This window comes from Puma concolor, chromosome E2 (assembly GCF_028749965.1).
Source record: "Puma concolor isolate L17-30 chromosome E2, mPumCon1.1.hap2, whole genome shotgun sequence".
In the NCBI taxonomy this organism is placed as follows: Eukaryota; Metazoa; Chordata; class Mammalia; order Carnivora; family Felidae; genus Puma; species Puma concolor.
The window spans coordinates 54,612,734-54,631,686 of record NC_141681.1 but is presented as its reverse complement, the minus strand read 5'-3'; the positions used below and the strand labels follow the sequence as shown (position 1 = coordinate 54,631,686).

The 18,953-nt window shown below is 53.1% G+C and overlaps 1 protein-coding gene across 1 annotated transcript in view; it reads right to left on the bottom strand.

Moving 5' to 3' along the window:
• Positions 1-3,348: 3,348 nt before the first annotated feature.
• Positions 3,349-18,953, bottom strand: part of PRR12 (proline rich 12) — a 28,778-nt gene continuing 13,173 nt past the window's right edge. The window contains exons 7-14 of the mRNA XM_086690426.1: positions 13,427-13,543; positions 13,039-13,172; positions 12,231-12,733; positions 6,124-6,249; positions 5,920-6,017; positions 4,684-4,830; positions 4,491-4,586; positions 3,349-4,011 (exon numbers count right to left, since the gene is read on the bottom strand). Coding sequence (XP_086546552.1) covers positions 3,865-4,011; positions 4,491-4,586; positions 4,684-4,830; positions 5,920-6,017; positions 6,124-6,249; positions 12,231-12,733; positions 13,039-13,172; positions 13,427-13,543 — 1,368 coding nt within the window. The 3' untranslated portion in view covers positions 3,349-3,864. The remainder of the gene's footprint in view (positions 4,012-4,490; positions 4,587-4,683; positions 4,831-5,919; positions 6,018-6,123; positions 6,250-12,230; positions 12,734-13,038; positions 13,173-13,426; positions 13,544-18,953) is intronic.

Genomic DNA, 18,953 nt, shown 5'->3' with positions numbered 1-18,953 from the left:
ACCGGATCTGCACCCAGAAGACAAACACAGAGCTGGGAATATTGTAAACGCTCTTTATCAATGACGGAGGCCCCGCTGTCCTCCTCTTGCCCCAGAACCATGAATGTCCCTCTGTATTCCAGATTCAAACAATGATTAGCTAAATATCCCTTTCCGGGTTTCATTATCACAGAATCCTTGGCCTGCATTCAACCTTCCGCCTTGGGAATAAGCAAGGCTCCAACGTATTGTGCTACATGTTCACTCCCTCTACCCTGACAGGGAGGGAATGGGGGGGTGGGGGTGGAGTGGGGCGGTTCTATCACTTTCCAAACAAGGTCTGACATCGCCACCTAACCCCAGCCAGAGGCGAGGCGCTCTCAGCAGGGGCCAGTGGAGTCCTAGGCTGATGTCCCTTCCTCTCCCTGGGTCCCCATCAACACTGCGTGCACAGGAGACCCGAGTCTTTTTTGCATTGTCAATCAGGGCCAAATTCTTGGCCGGGACACCCTGCTTCTTGAAGGACAAAGATGCACTTCGAAGAGGTGACCAAAGCTACCGCTTACGCCCAGCAAAAGGCACAGTACAGACCCACGCGACAACTGGCAGGCCATTTTCGGAAGGCTTGCGATCACCACCGTTCCAGAGCTCATCAGACAACAGTGAAGAGGCTGGCCTGGCCTAGTTGGCGGCTCTCTAGGCATGTGCATGCCTGTCCCACAGTTCCTGCCCTCCCCTGGGCTCTGGCGGGTCCTGCCAATGATCTGAAGCCTCTCGGGCTTTTGCTGTCCCTCCTTATCCATCTTTGCCACCTTCCCTTTCTGCCATCTCTTGGACTTCCGGCAACCCCCTTGGGCTCGCCTGCCATGCGGAACGGGAGCTAAAGGCCAGGCGGTGCCAAGTGCATTGAACGCTGTTTTCCTTCACGTTGACAAAGTCCATTTGACAAATGACGACACTGAGGACAGGGGCTGGGATCCAACTCACCTGGTTAGTGCTGGAGCTGGCATTCAAATTCGGGCAGTTGAATTCCAAGGTCCAACCACAAGGTACTCCTGCCCCCAAAGGGATGATACTGCCCCGCCACCCACCTTCTGAACAATCCACCCACTTTGTATAGCAGAGCTCCTGCGGGAGATCACGGTGATCTCGGAGGTTTTGGCTCTTATTTGACGGAACAGTCCAGAACCTTGAATATGCCACTGCCTCTCAGTGGCTGCACCCCAATGTGCTACAGGCCATGGTTCAAGGACACCAGTGGTCCATCCTTTCCCCTCCGAACTCAATTCTAGAAAGCCCACGGCCCAGGGGCACCTGGGTGGCTCAGTCGGTTGAGTGTCGGACTCCAGCCTTCAGTTCGGGTCACGATCTCGTGGTTCATGGGTTCGAGCCCCACAATGGGCTCCACGCTAACAGCGTGGAGCCTGCTTGGACGCTCTCCCCTCTCTCTCAAAATAACTAAATAAACTTAAAAACAAAAGGCCACGGCCCACCACTGAGTCCCATTAAGATCCTTCAGCGTTACCGTAAAACCAGCAGAATCATTAATATTGGCCTAGACGATATCCAAGGTTGTAGAACAAATTGGGGCTCTTCCTCGATTTCACCAGGAAGGGAACCTATCTAGAATGCAGATGGTCTACCCTTAAATCTTACACCAGGTCAACACCTGCCGCACACCTATCATCACTGCCGAAGCCAGGGTTCTAGAATACCAACAGTCTGTTTTGGACAACCGTCCAGGCTCTAGAAGGACAACAGCTTACTCACTACTTTCTAAAGCCAGGTTCCAGTTGACCTCCAAATGTTTAACTCTTTAGAACACTGCTCCTCCAACTTGAGTGTCTATTAGAATCCTCCCAGGATTTTACTAAATAGTGGGTTCTGACTCAGCAGATCTGAGACTCGGCCCGAGCTGACGTTTTCTAGAAGGTCTCGTGGGACAACGGACATCACTCCAAGGGCGGCAGTCCTGGATCACACTTTGAGCAGCAGCAAATCTCAAGAACCCAGGAATCCATCCACCACTCCGTCTACTGGCCTCTCAACTGCCAGTCTGCTGGTGACCTTGGAGTTTCAGGGTTCAAGAGCACAAGAGACCCACCCTTCAGTCTACATTAGGCAACCCTCAAAAGGCTGGTCAACTCCCTACACCTGCCACAGCCTGTACCGGTTTAAAAACACATCTAAGAATTCCTATCCTTTTCCTTCCTCAAAGCGGAGCTGAACTGCCCTCTGAGTGGGTACTGGGTTTAATAACTCCCTTTCGATGAACAGTATGGATGAAGCAATGGTATATTAGGACATAAAGGTCCTGTGGCTTCCTCCTTGCTCTCTCCCTGGGAAAAGCCAGCTGGCATGCTGTGAGGACACTGAAGCTGCCCCATTGTGGGGTCCACATGGCAAGGAACCGAGGCCTCCGGCCAACAACTGATCTGCACGCCTTAAAAGTAGATCCTTTGAGGTGCCTGGGTGGCTCAGTCAGTTAAGTGTCAGACTTCGGCTCGGGTCACCATCTCACGGTTCGTGAATTCGAGCCCCGAGTCGGGCTCTGAGCTGACAGCTCGGCGCCTGGAGCCTGCTTCGGATTCTGGATCTTCCTCTCTCTCTGCCCCTCCCCCACTCACGCTCGGTCTCTCTCTCTCTCTCACTCTCTCTCTCTTTCTCTCTCCCTCTCAAATATAAACAACAACAACAAAAGAAGTAGACCCTCCAATCCCAGTCAATCCCTTTGGGTTGCTCTCGCTGACCAGACTATAACCTCACAACAGACCCTGGGACGCGAACCCCCAATTCCTGATCCTCAGAAACCAGAGGATAAAACGTTTCTTGTTTTAGGTCGCTAAATTTTGGGGTGGGCCAATTTTACCCAGCGAGACGTAGGGGTGCAACGACCCCAGCCCAACCACTGCCCGGGCTCCAGAAAAGCCATGTGCCAGAGAAGGCCAGACCCTCTCTCTGTCTGTGCCATCCCTTGGCCCACCCGGCACCCAGACGCCGTAGGACAGAGGCACTCCAGCCGGCCGATAAAGTGTTTGCCGTTGGGTTTTCGTTTGGCTGGTTGTGTGTACACAGTGTATACAAGTTGAGTTGTACAGAAGCCCAAGAAAGAGCAAGAGACGAAGGGTGGTGGGGAGGGAGGAGCGGTGGGAGGGGGGGTTAGAGAGAGGGGGAGGGGAGAAGAGACGGATAAAAAATAGAACCACATCCAGACGACGAGGGGTTGGGGTGGTGGGGGACGGGGGGGGGGGGGGCAGACACAGACAATCGCAGTAGAAAAGGAGTAGGAGGGCCAAAGGGAGGGGACCCTTCTTCCCCCTCCACCTCCCCAGCCCCCCGCCCCAGGTATGTACAATAAATAAGATTAAAAATAATTAACAAGATGCGTTTTCCCCCTCCCGCCCGATGCCGAATGCCCTGGGGGAGGGAATGGCCTTTAGCAAAGATCTTGGCCTGTGAGGGGGGGGTTGGGGGGAGGGGGTCCCCCAGCTCTCTGAAGCCACCCCGCCCCCCTCAACCATACATAGACTTTTCCTATACATTATGTACAAGGTGGAGGGGGCGGGGCTGTGGCCATGGAGAGGGGATTGGGCCAAGGTGGGGAGGGAAACCGTTACTAAATAGACATTTATACATATATATAAATAATTTCTCTGTACACCGGACAGCAGGAGGGGCGGGGAGGGGAGTGGAGGGGGGGTGTGGGAGAGGGGAGGAGTCAAACTTTGAACCCTGCCCTTGTGGGGGCAGCATGGACACACCCTGACCAATGACCCCCCCCCCCCACTTCCCTGGCAGGCAGGGCCCAGGGGTTAGCTCCTGAGGACACAGTTCTGTCCCAATTCTCCGTTCGTGGAAGAGGTGGCTCCCCCAGGCGGGGTGGGGTCACCCACAGCGGCTGTGGGCCTGTGCTTGGGCCAGCAGGTCGCTGAAGGAGTCGAAGAGCTGTTCCAGCCACGGCTGGTTCCGCATGCATTGCTGGACTACCTCCTCCTGACCCAGGTCCTCAGCACCGCCCTCGATGGCCAGGGTCTGCAGGGCGTTAAACAGGGAGCTGGGGCAAGTGGCCACCAGGGTCTGGGGGTCTAGGGATCAATATCCCGAGGAGAAGGGTGGCTGGGAGCTGGACTCCTGGGTCTGAGAGAGGAGGGGCTGTGGGTTTGGACCCCTGGCTCTGAGGGAGGAGGGGGCTGGGGACCAGGACGCTGGGTCTGAGGGAGGAGGGGCTGTGGGCTTGGATCCCTGGGTCCGAGGGAGGAGGCGCTGGGGGCCTGATTCCTGGGTCTGAGGGAGGAGGGGCTGTGGGCTTGGATCCCTGGGTCCGAGGGAGGAGGGGACTGGGAGCTGGAACCCTGGGTCCGAGGGAGGAGGGGACTGCGAGCTGGAACCCTGGGTCCGAGGGAGGAGGGGACTGCGAGCTGGACTCCTGAGTCCGAGGCAGGAGGGGCCGGGTCCAGGGCAGAGCCCGTGGGGCCAAATCCCAGGGCAACGGGTGCTGCGGGTGGGCTTACCTGGTCCCTGCAGCGCAGGAAGGTGTGGTACTTATAGTGGTGGAGCGAGTGATAGAGCGTGTAGTATCCCGACTTGTCCAGCTCCACTTTGAACTCCTGGACAGAGGAGAGTGGAGAAGCCTCACCCCACTGCCCAGGCCGGGGCCTTTCCTCTTCCCAGTCGCCCACACCGCCCGCCCATCCGCGGCCCCACCTGGGCTCGGACCACGCTCCTCTTGAGTTTGCTGAGCGTCTTGCGGTTGTAGGGCTCCCCCGCCGGCCGCAGCCGCACGGCCCCCTCCTCAGGGGAGCCCTCCCCGCTCTGCTCCACTTGCAGCTGGGGGAACGTGTGCAGGGCGTCCTGCGGGAAGCCGACCGGTCAGTGGGACGTGCCCTGGGCCCACACGCTCCAAACCCACCATCAGTTCTCAGATCATCAGGTGCGTCAGTTTCCCTCAGGCTGTGGATCAGGGGATCCCTGGGGAATCTTGGTCTCCTCAAAGGACAGAGGAACCTACGCCTGTCTGGGGACCCTTATTAATGTGCTTTGTGGCCTGGCCTGAGATTCCCAGAGACCCCTGATATTCCACCCGGGATTCTCAGCACCAGCCTTACATCCTACTCAACATTTTGAGAATCAGCCTAAGATCCAGACTCCCCAGTGCCAGGCTGACATTCAATCCCAGAATTTTAAAACCAGAAGAATATTCCATTACCACGGAAATTTTAACCCTAGCATAACATCCCACCCGGAGTTCTAGAACCAGATTATCACTGTATCCCGCATTTTCTGAAGGACTAACATCCCACCAGGGATTTTCTGAGCCAGCCTGAAAGTCCATCCCAGAATTCCCAGAATTAGACCAGTACCTGCCCAGAAATGTCAAGGCCGGACCAACATTCCATCCCAGAATTCCGCTGCCCTAACAATCTGCCCCCAAATCTCAGCACCACACAACCATCCCCCCCATCACAGCTGCCTGAATAGTCTGTTCTAGAATCCTAGGCCATTCCAGAAAGAAAATCATCTAGATGACTTACTACCGAAACCTAAGATGCTAAGAAGTCCCGCATTACGATGACAGAGAAGCCATCAGGATCTGCTTAACGCTGTCCCACGGCAAGGCCTGGGTGCAAGCCCTAGTCTACCTTTTGCCTCCAAATTTGCACTCCAGAGCCACGCTCTGATGGGCTTTCCCAGCAGCCCACCCCAGACCTTCATTATGACCTCTCTGCACCCTCCAAGCCCCCTCCATGCAGGCCTGCAAGGAACCTAGAGACTCCCTCTTGCCAGCCCTGCCCTCAACTTTTCTCCTGGCCAAGCCCGGAGAATGGTGCCCCCCGCTCAGGGCCTCATGCTCTGGGAGCTCCTCCGTGGCTGACAGGTGCACATCTCTCCCGTTCATGACTGCTGGGCCCCGGACACCTCCCGCCCAGGCCCCACAGGCACCTGGAGGGCTGGGCTCAGCGACAGCCGCTTCAGGACTTTCTTCTTGTGCTCATTCAGGAGGCCGTCGATCTTCCGCATGGGCGGGAGGTATAGCTCATCTAAAAGACCCGGAGGGGCATCAGAAGAGCCGAAGCCCCACAATGCATGGGGGGAGGGGGGTGCAAAGGAGGGGTCGGGGACCTTCTCTCCCAGGCCTCAGCTCACCATGTGTGTCCTCCAGGGCCTGGATCATGTCTGGGTCGAGTGCTGTGCTCACCAACATCTCCACGTAGCTCCGGTACATCTCCCGCATCGCCCGGGTCTTCAACAGACGCCCAGGTACTGCCCGCTCTGGGGGGAACAAGATGGGACTTCAGTTCACTATTCCGCCTTCGTTTGAGGCCGCCTGTGTGGCAGACGGTGTTCTAAGTACCAGGCCCAGATTCACAGGGAGTGCCCAGTCTGCTGGAGAAAGTCCCCAAGTACCAGCTTGTACTCTGATGGTGGAGTCACAGGCATTGACTGTTAACAAGTTCAGCCTGGCAAGCCAGGGAAGGCTCGTCCAAGGTCACACAAGAGCTAAGTCTTGACTGATAGGCAAGAGCATTCCAGGCCGGTGAACTTCACGTTTGACTGGTTCAGCGTAGCTTCAATCAAGTCTAAAGAAGCAGCATCATTGGTTTCCAAACCAGTGAATCCAGTCAGAGAGATCGCATCACAAAGAGCAAGACTGAGGGAGGAGGTGGGAGTTGAGACTACACGGGTCATGCAGGCCAGACCTCGCAGGGCCTCCATCCAATATGAGGTGGAGAGAGTAGGGGCTTTTTCTGGTGGGTACTAGGGAGCCATGGGAGAGCTATGAGCAGGGGAGGGGCAAGGGTCAATGTGGAAAGGCACCTCTGAGGACAGGTAGGGGATAGATTGGAAGGATGATACCAGAGGTCAGGGTAATGGACCAGGTAAGAAAAGATGCTGTAGCAGGGCCATAAGGACAGGATCTCGGGCAAGACGACAGGAGGGCCAATGTCTGGGCCAGGGCTACAGGAAAGCGCTGAAGGGCTGGGGACTTCCCAGTCGTGGACGTGAGGGAACAAAGGCTGGAGGCTGGAGATCTGGCCCTCTGACTGCCTAGCCAGTGGGGCTATCCTGTAGATACGGAAATTAGGACAAGGAACTCAGTGGGATCTGGAGGGAGGAGGCTTGGGGGATGTCTGGAGGGGGGCCAGGGAGAAGAAATGAGTGAGGCTCACTGGAAAGCTGAGCCTGCCAAGTGAGAAGTGAAACAACAAGGCCAAGGTCAGGACTTGAGGGACACTCACATGAAACCCAAGAAGTATCGTCGGGGAGAAAAAAGATGCAGGACGGCTATGAACAGCCCTAAAAGATCCCTCAGGAAGAGGCATGAGAAACGTCTGTTTGACTTAACCACATGGAAGGTCCGTGGGGACAGCTGTTTCAGAGGCCAGAGTGACCACTTGGCAGCAGCAATTGGACCCCCAGGCCTTGGCCCAAACCCTCCCATGGCTCCTAACTCGTTCAAGGTAAAATCCTTCCAGTGGGAACGCAAAGCCCTGGGCTTCTTGTCCCTCCAAGGTCTGGTCCTGTTCCTTCTCTGCCCTCACTTCTCACCCTCTCCTCTTACTCACTCGCTCCAGCCACTGGCCTCCTTCCTGATCCCCAGACACGCCCAGCCTGGAATGTTCTCTCTCCCAGTCACCCAACCCCAACCCTGTTGCACTCAGATCTCTGCTCCAGTGTCATTTCCAGAAGCATTCCCCAACTCCCCCATCCCCCGAAAACATCACCCTCTAGAATGCCTGGATACTCTTTACTAAAACCATTTTTCTTTTTTTCTACGTATTTACTATTTTTTTTAATTTTTAAGAATTTTTAAAAATTTTTAAATGTTTATTTATTTATTTTCACATTCATTTATCTTTGAGAAACAGAGTGAGACAAAGCTTGAGCGGGGGAGGGGCAGAGAGAGAAGGAGACACAGAATCTGAAGCAGGCTCCAGGCTCTGACCAAGTGGTCAGCACAGAGCCTGATGTGGGGCTCGAAACCACAAACTGTGAGATCATGACCTGAGCTGAAGTCAGAGGCTCAACTGACTGAGCCACCCAGGTGCCCCAAGAAATTTGTAAAGTCTTTGTTTATTTATTTTTTAAAAAAAAAATTTTTTTTCAACGTTTTTTATTTATTTTTGGGACAGAGAGAGACAGAGCAGGAACGGGGGAGGGGCAGAGAGAGAGAGACACAGAATCGGAAACAGGCTCCAGGCTCCGAGCCATCAGCCCAGAGCCCGACGCGGGGCTCGAACTTACGGATCGCGAGATCGTGACCTGGCTGAAGTCGGACGCTTAACCGACTGCGCCACCCAGGCGGGCCGTTTATTTTATTTTATTTTTTTTTTTATTTAAAAAAAAAATTTTTTTTTTTTAACGTTTATTTATTTTTGAGACAGAGGGAGACAGAGCATGAACGGGGGAGGATCAGAGAGAGAGGGAGACACAGAATCTGAAACAGGCTCCAGGCTCTGAGCGGTCAGCACAGAGCCCGACGCGGGGCTTGAACTCATGGACTGTGAGATCGTGACCTGAGCTGAAGTCGGCCACTTAACCGACTGAGCCACCCAGGCGCCCCGCCCCTGTTTATTTTTAAGAGAGAGAGAGAGAGAGAGAGAGAGCGAGCAGGGGGAGAATCCGGAGCAGGCTCCAGGCTCTGAGCTGTCAGCACAGAGCCCAACACGGGGCTCAAACCCATGAACCGTGAGACTACGACCCGAGCCAGAGTTGGACGCTTAACTGACTGAGCCACCCAGGCATCCACTGAAACTTTTTCTTAACGGCCTTTAAGCCTAGCCAGCCTTACACTGATGCTTCTTCACATTGTTTTGTATTCTGTTACATAACATGTTTATCCAACGGATGGACTCTCCCAAGCTAGACTGGAAGCTCCCATGAGGACACATATTGTTTATTCTGTTCACTGCTGGGACCTCGTTCATGGCACATAGTAAGTGCTCAATAAATATCTGCAAAAAGGGGCCAAGGAAGCTACAGGGGAGGAGACTAAAGAGAGAGAGAGAGCAGACAGTCACTGCAGCATCTTTCTACAACTTCTACGAATACAGGAAAGGAGAGAGCATCAGCTTGTAGCACATGGAGGGTCACCGCTCTCAGACAACCCAGAGTTAGTTTAGTTCTAAGGCCTCCTGGGCTGAGCAAAGCCTTCAGGGCATCCAGACATAGGTCACACTCACCCTACCCTACCCTAGAGGGGCTCCTGGTTGAGTGAGGTGAGGGGAGGCCGACTCAGACCCATACCGACCCCTTGGCAAGGAAACGGCTCCCATAAACGTGTAGAGTTCACTTCCCCCCATTTCAGAAAATTCAGAGCTGTCCACGTGTGTTCAGAGCAGCATTATTCACAATAGCTAAAAAGTGGAAACGATCCAAATTTCCACCAACTGGACGATAGATAAATAAAATGGGGTCTGTCCATGCAGTGGAGTATTATTCAGCCACAAACAGGAACAAAATCCTGATACCTCTACAACATGGATGAACCTCAAAACGTTAGCGAAGTGCAAGAAGTCAATTACCAAAGACTACGTGGTGTGTGATTCCACTTATATGTAATATAAGGCAAATCCAGAGATTGTAAGTAGCTGGTCACTTAGGCCTGGGGGTGTGGGGGGAAGGGAGAAATGGGAGTGATAACCAAGGGGTACAGGGTTTCTTTTTGGGATACTGAAAGTGTTCTAGAATTGATCGCCAAGATGGATGGATAACTCTATGACTATACTAGAAACCACTGAATTATACGTTTCAAATAGGTTTATTATATGGCATGTTAAAGTTAAACTTAAATTTGTAAGCTGTTGAAGAAAAAGGGAAAAAAAATTGAGGGCCAGGGAAGGAAAGACCTGCAAATCTAGGCCTTTGCTAAGTCTCCTCCCTTGTGGCACCTTCACAACCTGTCTTTAACTGCTTCCACCTGGCCTGATTTAGCATGGCACTACCCAGTTAAAAATAAAGAAAAAGAAGACTACATTTCCCAACCTCCCTTGCAGCTAGATGTGGCCACGTGATAGAGTTCCAGCCAATGGGACAGGAGAGGTAGGATGTGGGCCACTCCCAGATCTGGCACTTAATTTTTTTTTTTTCATTTTTTTTTTTCAACGTTTATTTATTTTTAGGACAGAGAGAGACAGAGCAGGAACGGGGGAGGGGCAGAGAGAGAGGGAGACACAGAATCGGAAACAGGCTCCAGGCTCTGAGCCATCAGCCCAGAGCCTGACGCGGGGCTCGAACTCCCGGACCGCGAGATCGTGACCTGGCTGAAGTTGGACACTTAACCGACTGCGCCACCCAGATCTGGCACTTAAAAGGAAGGTGTAATGATTCACTCCTTGGTCCTTGAGTCCTTTCCTACTGGCAGGACCTCAGCTTTTGGGGCTGCTGGGCTGCCTCTGACCTGGGGGAAGGCAGAGCGACAAGAGTAAAGGAAACTGGGACCCTGGACAACCTTGTGAAGAGCCTCTGATTTTCCAAGAGATTCCCACCTTCAGCAGGGCTTTGATGAAAGAGAATTCTCTCTTCTTTAACCGTGTGTATGCTTAGTCTCTGTTAAAACGGCTTCCCCTGCCCTATTCCTAAAAAGACATGTGACCTCAGGCAAGTCACATCAACTCTTGGTGTCTCGGTTTCCTCATCTTTAAAATGAGGAAAATTCTATAGGACCTACCTCTCAGGATTTGTGTAAAGATAAAACAAACCAATGTGTAAAATATTTAAAACGATGGCCTGGCACCTGGTAAGCACTCAATTAAAAGGCGGCTGTTATATTTACTGTGTGTGTGTGTGTGTGTGTGTGTGTGTGTGTGTGTACGTGTGTATTTTGTTGCTGTTACTGTCACCACAAACCAGACATCATTCTAGGCAATGGAGCTTATCTTTGGTGCTTTACTATAGGTGAGTACTCTCCTATATGTTTTATCTGTCATTAATCTATTTTATAAGTGAAGACACTACAGCATAAAGAGATGATGCCTCTTTCCTGGAGTCACACAACGAGTCACAGGGAAAACCACAACCTCTGGGCCTCCAGGACAGACACTGGTCCCCCATGTTCCTCTGCCCTCAGAACCTACTTCCTTTTTTTAAGATTTTATTTTTAGGGACTCCTGGGTGGCTAGGTCAGTTAAACGTCTGACTTTGGCTCAGGTCACGATCTCACGGCTCATCAGGCTCCCTGCTGTCAGCATAGAGCCCGCTTTGGATCTTCTGTCTCCCTCTTCTCTGCCCCTCCCCCACTAGCACGCGTTCTCTCTCTCTCTCTCTCTCTCAAAACTAAACATTTAAGGGGCGCCTGGGTTGCTCAGTTAAGCGTCTGACTTGGACTCAGGTCATGATCTCACGGTTCATGAGTTCGAGCCCCGCATCGGGCTCTGTGCTGATGGCTCAGAGCCTGGAGCCTGCTTCGGATTCTGTGTCTCCCTCTCTATCCCCTCTCCGACTAGTGCTCTGTCTCTGTCTCTCAAAAATAAATAAAGGTTAAAAAAAAAAATTAAACATTTAAAAAATAAAAACGAGGGGCGCCTGGGTGGCGCAGTCGGTTAAGTGTCCGACTTTAGCCAGGTCACGATCTCGCGGTCCGTGAGTTCGAGCCCCGCGTCAGGCTCTGGGCTGATGGCTCAGAGCCTGGAGCCTGGTTCCGATTCTGTATCTCCCTCTCTCTCTGCCCCTCCCCCGTTCCTGCTCTGTCTCTCTCTGTCCCAAAAATAAATAAACGTTGAAAAAAAAAATTAAAAAAAAATAAAAACGAATAAGGATTTTATTCTTAAATGATCTCTACACGCAATGTAGAGGGCTTGAATTTACAACGTCAAAATCAAGAGTCACACGCTCCACCCACTGAGCCAGCCAGGGGCCCCATAACATTTCTGTCCTAAGACAAATCAGTGCAGCATTGAAGAACAGGCCTGAGGCTTCACTGGCCACATCCCAACTCGGGTGGGACGCCACACCCCAGCCATGTTATGTGCTCCTGGTGCCTCAGTCTCCTCATCTGTACATGAGGGCAGTAACGGTATCTACTTTGTAGCACTGCTACAAAAATTAAACAAGTGAATTCATCGTGTGCAGAGCAGTCATCCAGTCAGGGGCCACGTGACTGACACATATTGCCATTATTTCAATTATTGTCACTGTCTCACCGATACCACCCGGAGCCCTCTGGACAGCGCTCACCCACGCCTCCTTCTGATGCCCCGGATTCTCTTCCTCTTGCCTCCCCACCCGCCCTGTGTGGCTGCCTAGGGACTCACCGTCCTCGCTGGGTGCTCCCGGGGATGACTCGGAGTCCGAGGAGCTGCCTGGTGGACCCCCACCCGCCGAGGCATTTCCTGCCGCCTCCTTCAGCCACTTCTTCCTCTTCTTGGGGGGTGGCTCGGCCTTCACCTTGGTGGGCCGGGCCTTGGGCAGCCGGGAGGTGGCGGGCTGGCCCGCGGTGAGGCTCCGCTCAGGCCGTGTCTGCCGCCCGCCCGCGCTCCGCTCGCCCCGTAGCGGCCGCTCCCCACGCGTCACCCGCTCCTTCTCCTTCTCCTTCTCCTTCTCTTTCTCCTTCTCCTTCTCCTTCTCGACAGGCCGAGGTGGGGATGGCTTCTCAGGGGCGGGGGGCTCGGGCGCAGCTGTCTCAGGCGTCTGCTCTGGGGGCTTCTCACAGACAGTCTTATCAGGGGTCTCTGGCTTAGGAGGTGGTGCTGGCGCCTTGGGAGGCGGGACAGAACTGGCCCCAGAAGACGCAGGGCCCTTGGCCTGCCCAGAGCGCCTGGTAGGGAACACGGAAGGGACTGTATGCAGTCAGCAGCCCCTACGAAACCCAAATTCTCCTCTTGAAATCCCCCTGCCTCGCCAGCAGCTCTAAGCACAGAACCAGCTTCCCCTCTTGCCATCTGTTCCCTCTCGGGGTCTCTGCCTGGCCCCCCTGCCCCAGACTGGAGTCTCTTTCTCTCTGGGTCTCTGTCACCCACCCTGTGTCCACTCTCCCTGACTCTGCCTCTTCTCTTGAATGATCCAACCCCATGCCTGTAGACCCTGCCCACCAACTGCCCGCCCCTCGGCTCCCCGTGGTACCTGACGGGCACTGGGGGCCGATGCCAGGGTTTCCGAGCACAGACCCTCACATAATCCTTCTTGTTGACGTTTTCCAGGAACTTTACGTAAAGGCGCTGATACCGGTTTTTCGCGTCCCCAAAATACCCCAAATACTATGGAGGGAAAGAGGCACAGGAGGAACTCCTTCGTCCACCCCAGCCAGGCAGCCGGATACCAAGACTCCCACCCCACCCAGGGCCCCCGCGCAGCCACAGGAGCCACTGGAAACGGAGCCCCCCTGCTGGACTATACCCGAGACTAGGCATGAATCACAGCCATGCGTGAGGAGGACCCCGGCTTCCAGACCCCCCCCCCCTCCCACCCGGGGCTGTTGACCCCTCACTCCCCACCCCCCGGGCAGGCTTACATTACTGGTGGCACAAAACTGCCGCTGTCCGTCCTTGATCTCCGGAGTGAACTTCTGCAGCAGCGCCTTCTGCACTCGCCAGATGGGTGGGGGCTCACGCCCCGTCTGCAGTGCCAGCTGAGGAGGGGTGCAGTGAGGCCAGCAAGGTCAGCCCTCGTTCCTGTCCTTCCTGCCCCCCAATTCCTGGCCCGATGTCCTCCCTCTATACCCGCTTAAGAGAAAAGGGACTGAGGTCGACAAGCCATCCATCAACGAACACTGACAGCCAGATGTCTTCTGGCCGTGTGATGTTCTCAGCCCTGGGGAGGCACCTTGAGTCTAGCCACGTCCTCCTGTGGCTTACCCCAGTCCTTGCAGTCAAGGCTATTGGTTCTTGGGCTGCAAAGTTTTGGTTATAAAAAGTTCACGGTGGGATGGCATAAGCCTCTGTCGCGACTTAACGTCATGACTGACTCCTGAGCGCACACCCACCATTTTCCAGATACCGTGCTGGACCCCTGGGTCCAGTGATGAATAAGACTGACGCCTCTCATGGGGTCTTCGTCAGAGAAGTGACAAGATAGACAAGTCGATAAATGAAATAGGGCGCAGTGGAGGCTTGTGCCGAGAACAGACAGGTGACAGTTTCCCAGAAACCATGTATTTGATCAGCAAATCGACAACAGGGCAAGACACGGTGAGGGTAAGGCCCCCCCTTCTCCACGCCCCCTCCACGCTCAGATAACCTCTCCACAACTCCGAGACTTGTGTGACCCTCAGCTGGACACTGGAAACTGAAGGATGTGGGCCAGACCCAGTATCTAATCTGGGGGAGTGAGGGCAGTAGCAGGAAAACCAGACAGGGCACAAAAAAATAACAGCACCGAGCAATAAACGTGTTAATGGCAGACCCCCTCGTGGTCTGTGGGTTTGAGCCCCGCGTCAGGCTCTGTGCTGACAGCTCAGAGCCTGGATGGAGCCTGCTTTGGATTCTGTGTCTCCTCTCTGACCCTCCCCCACTCATGCTGTCTCTGTCTCTCAAAAATGAATAAACGTTAAAAAAAAAAAAAGCATTAAAAAAAATAAGGACTGGGGCACCCGGGTGGCTCAGTTGGTTAAGTCTCCAACTTCGGCTCAGGTCATGATCTCAGTTTGTGAGTTTGAGCCCTGCGTCAGGCTCTGTGCTGACAGCTTGCTCAGAGCCTGGAGCCTGCTCCGGATTCTGTCTCCCTTTCTCTCTGCCTCTGCCCCACTCACACTCTGTCTCTTGTCTCTCTCAAAAATAAATAAACATTAAAAGAAAATTTTTTAATAAAAAAATAAAAAAAATAAGGACCTCACATGCAATCTGAATCCAAGAACGCTTCGTGGAAGAGGGGATACCTAAATGAGCCCCAGATGGACAATGTCTTCTATGAGGGAGACCAAGCAATGACACAGGACAGCATGTGTGACAGTTGTGCGTCTAGAAGAAAGCAGCTAACGCACTATATAAGAACATGGGAGGCGCCTGGGTGGCTCAGTCGGTTGAACGTCTGACTTCGGCTCAGGTTATCTCATGGCTCGTGGGTTCGAGCCCCGCTTTGGGCTCAGTTCTGACAGTTCAGAGCCTGGAGTCGAGTCTGTGGCTCCCTCTCTCTCTGCCACTCCCCTCCCCTTGCAAAAATAAACATTTAAAAAAAAAAGTTAAGAATACGGATGCTACGGGAAATGTGCACTAGGTATTGTGATAACCCAGAGAGGCACGAAAGGTAGTCCTTGCGTTCAAAGAATCCATACTCAAGTGATAAACAGGATACAGATGGTAACTCCAATTGATTGGTCATGGCTGCCCTGAAAGCCAGGCATGGCCGGAGAAGTGCTGAGATCAATTAATGATGTCTGGCACTGGCAGCAGCTGTAATACTGGCGTTGGTGTGCCAAGCTATCTACTACCCACTCTTAGTTGGAGTTAGTTGTTTTCACCTCCATGATTAAAAAAAAAAAATTTTTTTTTTAATGTTTATTTATTTTTGAGAGAGAGACAAAGCATGAGAAGGGGAGGAGCAGAGAGAAAAGGAGACACAGAATCCAAAGCAAGGTCCAGGCTCTGAGCTGTCAGCACAGAGCCTGACACGGGGCTTGAGCTCACAGACCATGAGATCATGACCTGAGCGGAAGTCAGACGCTCAAGTGACTGAGCCGCCCAGGCGCCCCTCACCTCCGTGATTTTTTGTGTCCCTCAGATCAGCTAGGGGAGTGCAAAAAAGGGATTACAATAACCTGATGAAAATGAGGTCTCAAAATGCTCTCGGCTTAAAATTACAAGAGGCAGGATGAGACAAGGATGCCAGGGTCCTGGCCCCAAGTCCTTTTTCCCAGGCTGCTATGTGGTTCCCAGTCCTTCCTCTCGGTGACCTTGGGAAGCCAGGTCAGAGGCCCAAGGATTGAAAAGTTCCTTTCAGACCACATCCTGCTCAGCTCCAAACCCCTGTAGGGCCCCCAGTGCAAGCTCCACAGTCTGGCACAGCGAAACTTTGCCTCAGTTTCCTTTTTCTCCTCCAGCCCCTGCCCAGCACGCTATCCAGACCCCTCAGAGTTCAGCAGATGAACCCCAGCCTTTCTGACCCCCAGATTTTTGCATATGCAGTGCCCCCCATCAGGGGTGCCTTTTCCCCTCTCAATGTGAATATGAAGTTCTCAGAAGTCATCAGAGCATCCTTCCCACCCGGGGGGAGCCCACCCCCTCCTCAGTCTCCTCCCACTACCTAATCTGCCTCTTCTGAGTCTATTGATTCTCTCATTGGACACAGGTCCCCTGGCTCACCACATCCCAGTCGAGCTTGGTGTCTTTCCCAAAACCACTCTGCCTCCCTGCCACCATCGTGCCCAATCCCTGGTATCATCCTTGCCTGATCTCCAATCAAGGCCGGTCAGTCCCCAGGCTGTCCTTCCTGCCTCTCCTCATGTCGATCAGATCACTGACCACACCCACTTCCCCTTATTAGGGAAGCCAACATGCCCAAAGCCCCTGCCCCTGCCCCTGCCCGACGGAAGCCAGAGCCGATTGGAGGAGACCTAACCAGGCAGCCAATCAGGAAGCAAATCATCTTGGCCCCAAATGCAGAGCTGGACCAATCAGATTCTCTTTTGGGAATCTGAACTCTGACAAGCAGAGACCAGGGCAGGAAGCAAGCAGCAAGATGAGAATGAGCCAGAAACACCTAGCAGGGTGGGAATAAAAAAGCTTTATGGTCCGTTCACAGGGAATCAGGGTCACAGGACTGAGGTGGTGGACAGACTGCCATCAGGCCTAGACATCTCCCCAGCCACCTCCCCGCTGGCGAGAAGCCCTAGCAGCTGCCGGAAAACCCAGAGAGGAGTCTCAAGCAGGCGCCCGTTGATCTCACTCCAGCATAACCCGGCCCCTGGCTCACCTTCCCAGCCTTGGCACTCACTTCCAGCCACTCAACCCCTTGAGCCACAAGGACAACGCATTTTTGCTCATGACACGAGCTTTGCACCCTGCTACCTCCACCCGGACCGCCTTTCCCCGTACATTTCCCTACCCCATAAACTCTTACCGTGCTCAGGGTCTACATCCTGCTAAATCTTCCACATCCCCAAGAACTGGGAGTTAATATTTTCACTCTCATTTTAGAGATGGGGAAGCTGAGGCACGGAAGGGGGCTAACCCCGCGCTTTCTAATTCAGCTGCCCCGAGTACGGTCCACAAGTGTAAAATACACACTGGGTGTCAAAGACTTGATATGGGAATACTGTAAAACATCTCAGGAGCTTTATCTACGTTGATGACATACTGAAATGATGGCTTTAAATACACTGTTACAGAAAATACAATGTGGCCAATCTCACCCATCTTTGAACTTGTTTGTTTTTTAAGAAGGCTCCATGCCCAGCATGGGGCTTGAACTCACAACTGTTGAGATCAAGAGTCCAGTGCTCGGGACCTCTGGGGGGCTTAGTCAGTTAAGAGTCTGACTCTCGGTTTCAAGCTCAGGTCATGATCTCGCAGTTTGTGGGTTCAAGCCCCATGTTGGGCTCCATGCTGACAGCGCGGAACCTGCTCGGGATTCTCTCTGTCCCTCTCCAGCTTGAGCTCTCTCTTAAATAAATAAACTTAAAAAAAAAAAAAAGTCATGTGCTCTACTCATTAAGCCAGCTCCCCTATCTTTTAAGTGTGGGTACAAGAAAGCTTATTTTTAAATATTTTAAAAATGTTTATTTATTTTTGAGAGAGAGGGAGACAGAGCACGAGCAGGGAGGAACAGGCATAGGAAGACACAGAATCCAAAGCAGGCTCCGGGCTCTGGCTCCAGGCTCCGAGCCGTCAGCACAGAGCCCAACGCGGGGCTCAAACTCACAAACCGGGAGATCACTACCTAAGCTGAAGTCGGGACGCTTAACCGACTGAGCCACTCAGGCACCCCTGGATACGAGAAAGTTTAAAATGACGTATATGGTTCACTGATATTTCTACTGGACTATCATTGTTCTTGACCAGTGGCCTGTTGCCCATTTTTACACACCTACCAGCTAAAAATGGTTCCTAATTTTTAAAGGATTGTGAACAAAACAAAACAAGAATATGTAGCAGAAACCCTCTGACCTATAAAGCCCGAAGTATTTATTGGCTGGCCCTTCACGGAAAAAGTTACCCAAGCTCTGCACTAGGTTCGCCCAAGAGCACTGAGGTGAGTAACAGAAGGGAAAGTTTTAGGACACCTACTGTGTGCCACCCCCGGTTCCATAAAGCCCCAGGCAAGCATTAATGCCTGGATCCTCCCGTTACCTGAGGGAAGAAATGAGGAAACGGAGGGTCAGGAAGGGTCAACACCAGCCCAGCCCAGAAGTGGCTGAGATTTAAGCCTGTCAGGTTAACGCCAAAGCTGGGCTCTCAGTAACGATGCCACCAGCCTGCCCCGACTCCAAGCACACAAACGAGTCTCCGATGTTTGCATGAGTGGTTCAGTCCTGGGGCTGTGTGTCCCCCATTGTAATGCACACTCGTGTTGTATTTTAAGCATCTGAATCCTTGCCCGGCCCCGTGCCAGCTGGGAGGTGGTGTCAGAAAGCTGTGGCTCCTATCCCGGCTCGGCACCCACCAGCCGAACGAGTCCCTCTCTCTGAACGTGAACTTCCTCATCTGTAAAAGCTCTGTTATTCTGGCCCAGCGCGGGGCGCCCAGCAGCATCCGCCGCTGTCACTGTCAATGTTTTGACAGAATGGACAGAGAAAGGCTGAATCTGGTACTGAGAGCCCAGGCTCCTGGGGCCAACAGAGCTGGTGTCAGTCCCCAACCATGAAAGTCTAGGAAGGCTACTGTACCACTCTACGCCTCAGTTTCCTTCCCTGTAAAACGGGGCTAGCAATCCCTATCGTGAAGGAGAATTATGAATATAAAACTTGGAGACAGACAATGGCGATAGTTACATAACGATGTGAATGTACCTAATGCCACCGAATGGTACGCTTAAAAATGGTTAGAATGACGGGCCGCCTGGGTGGCTCAGTCAGTTAAGCGGCCGACTTCGGCTCAGGTCATGAT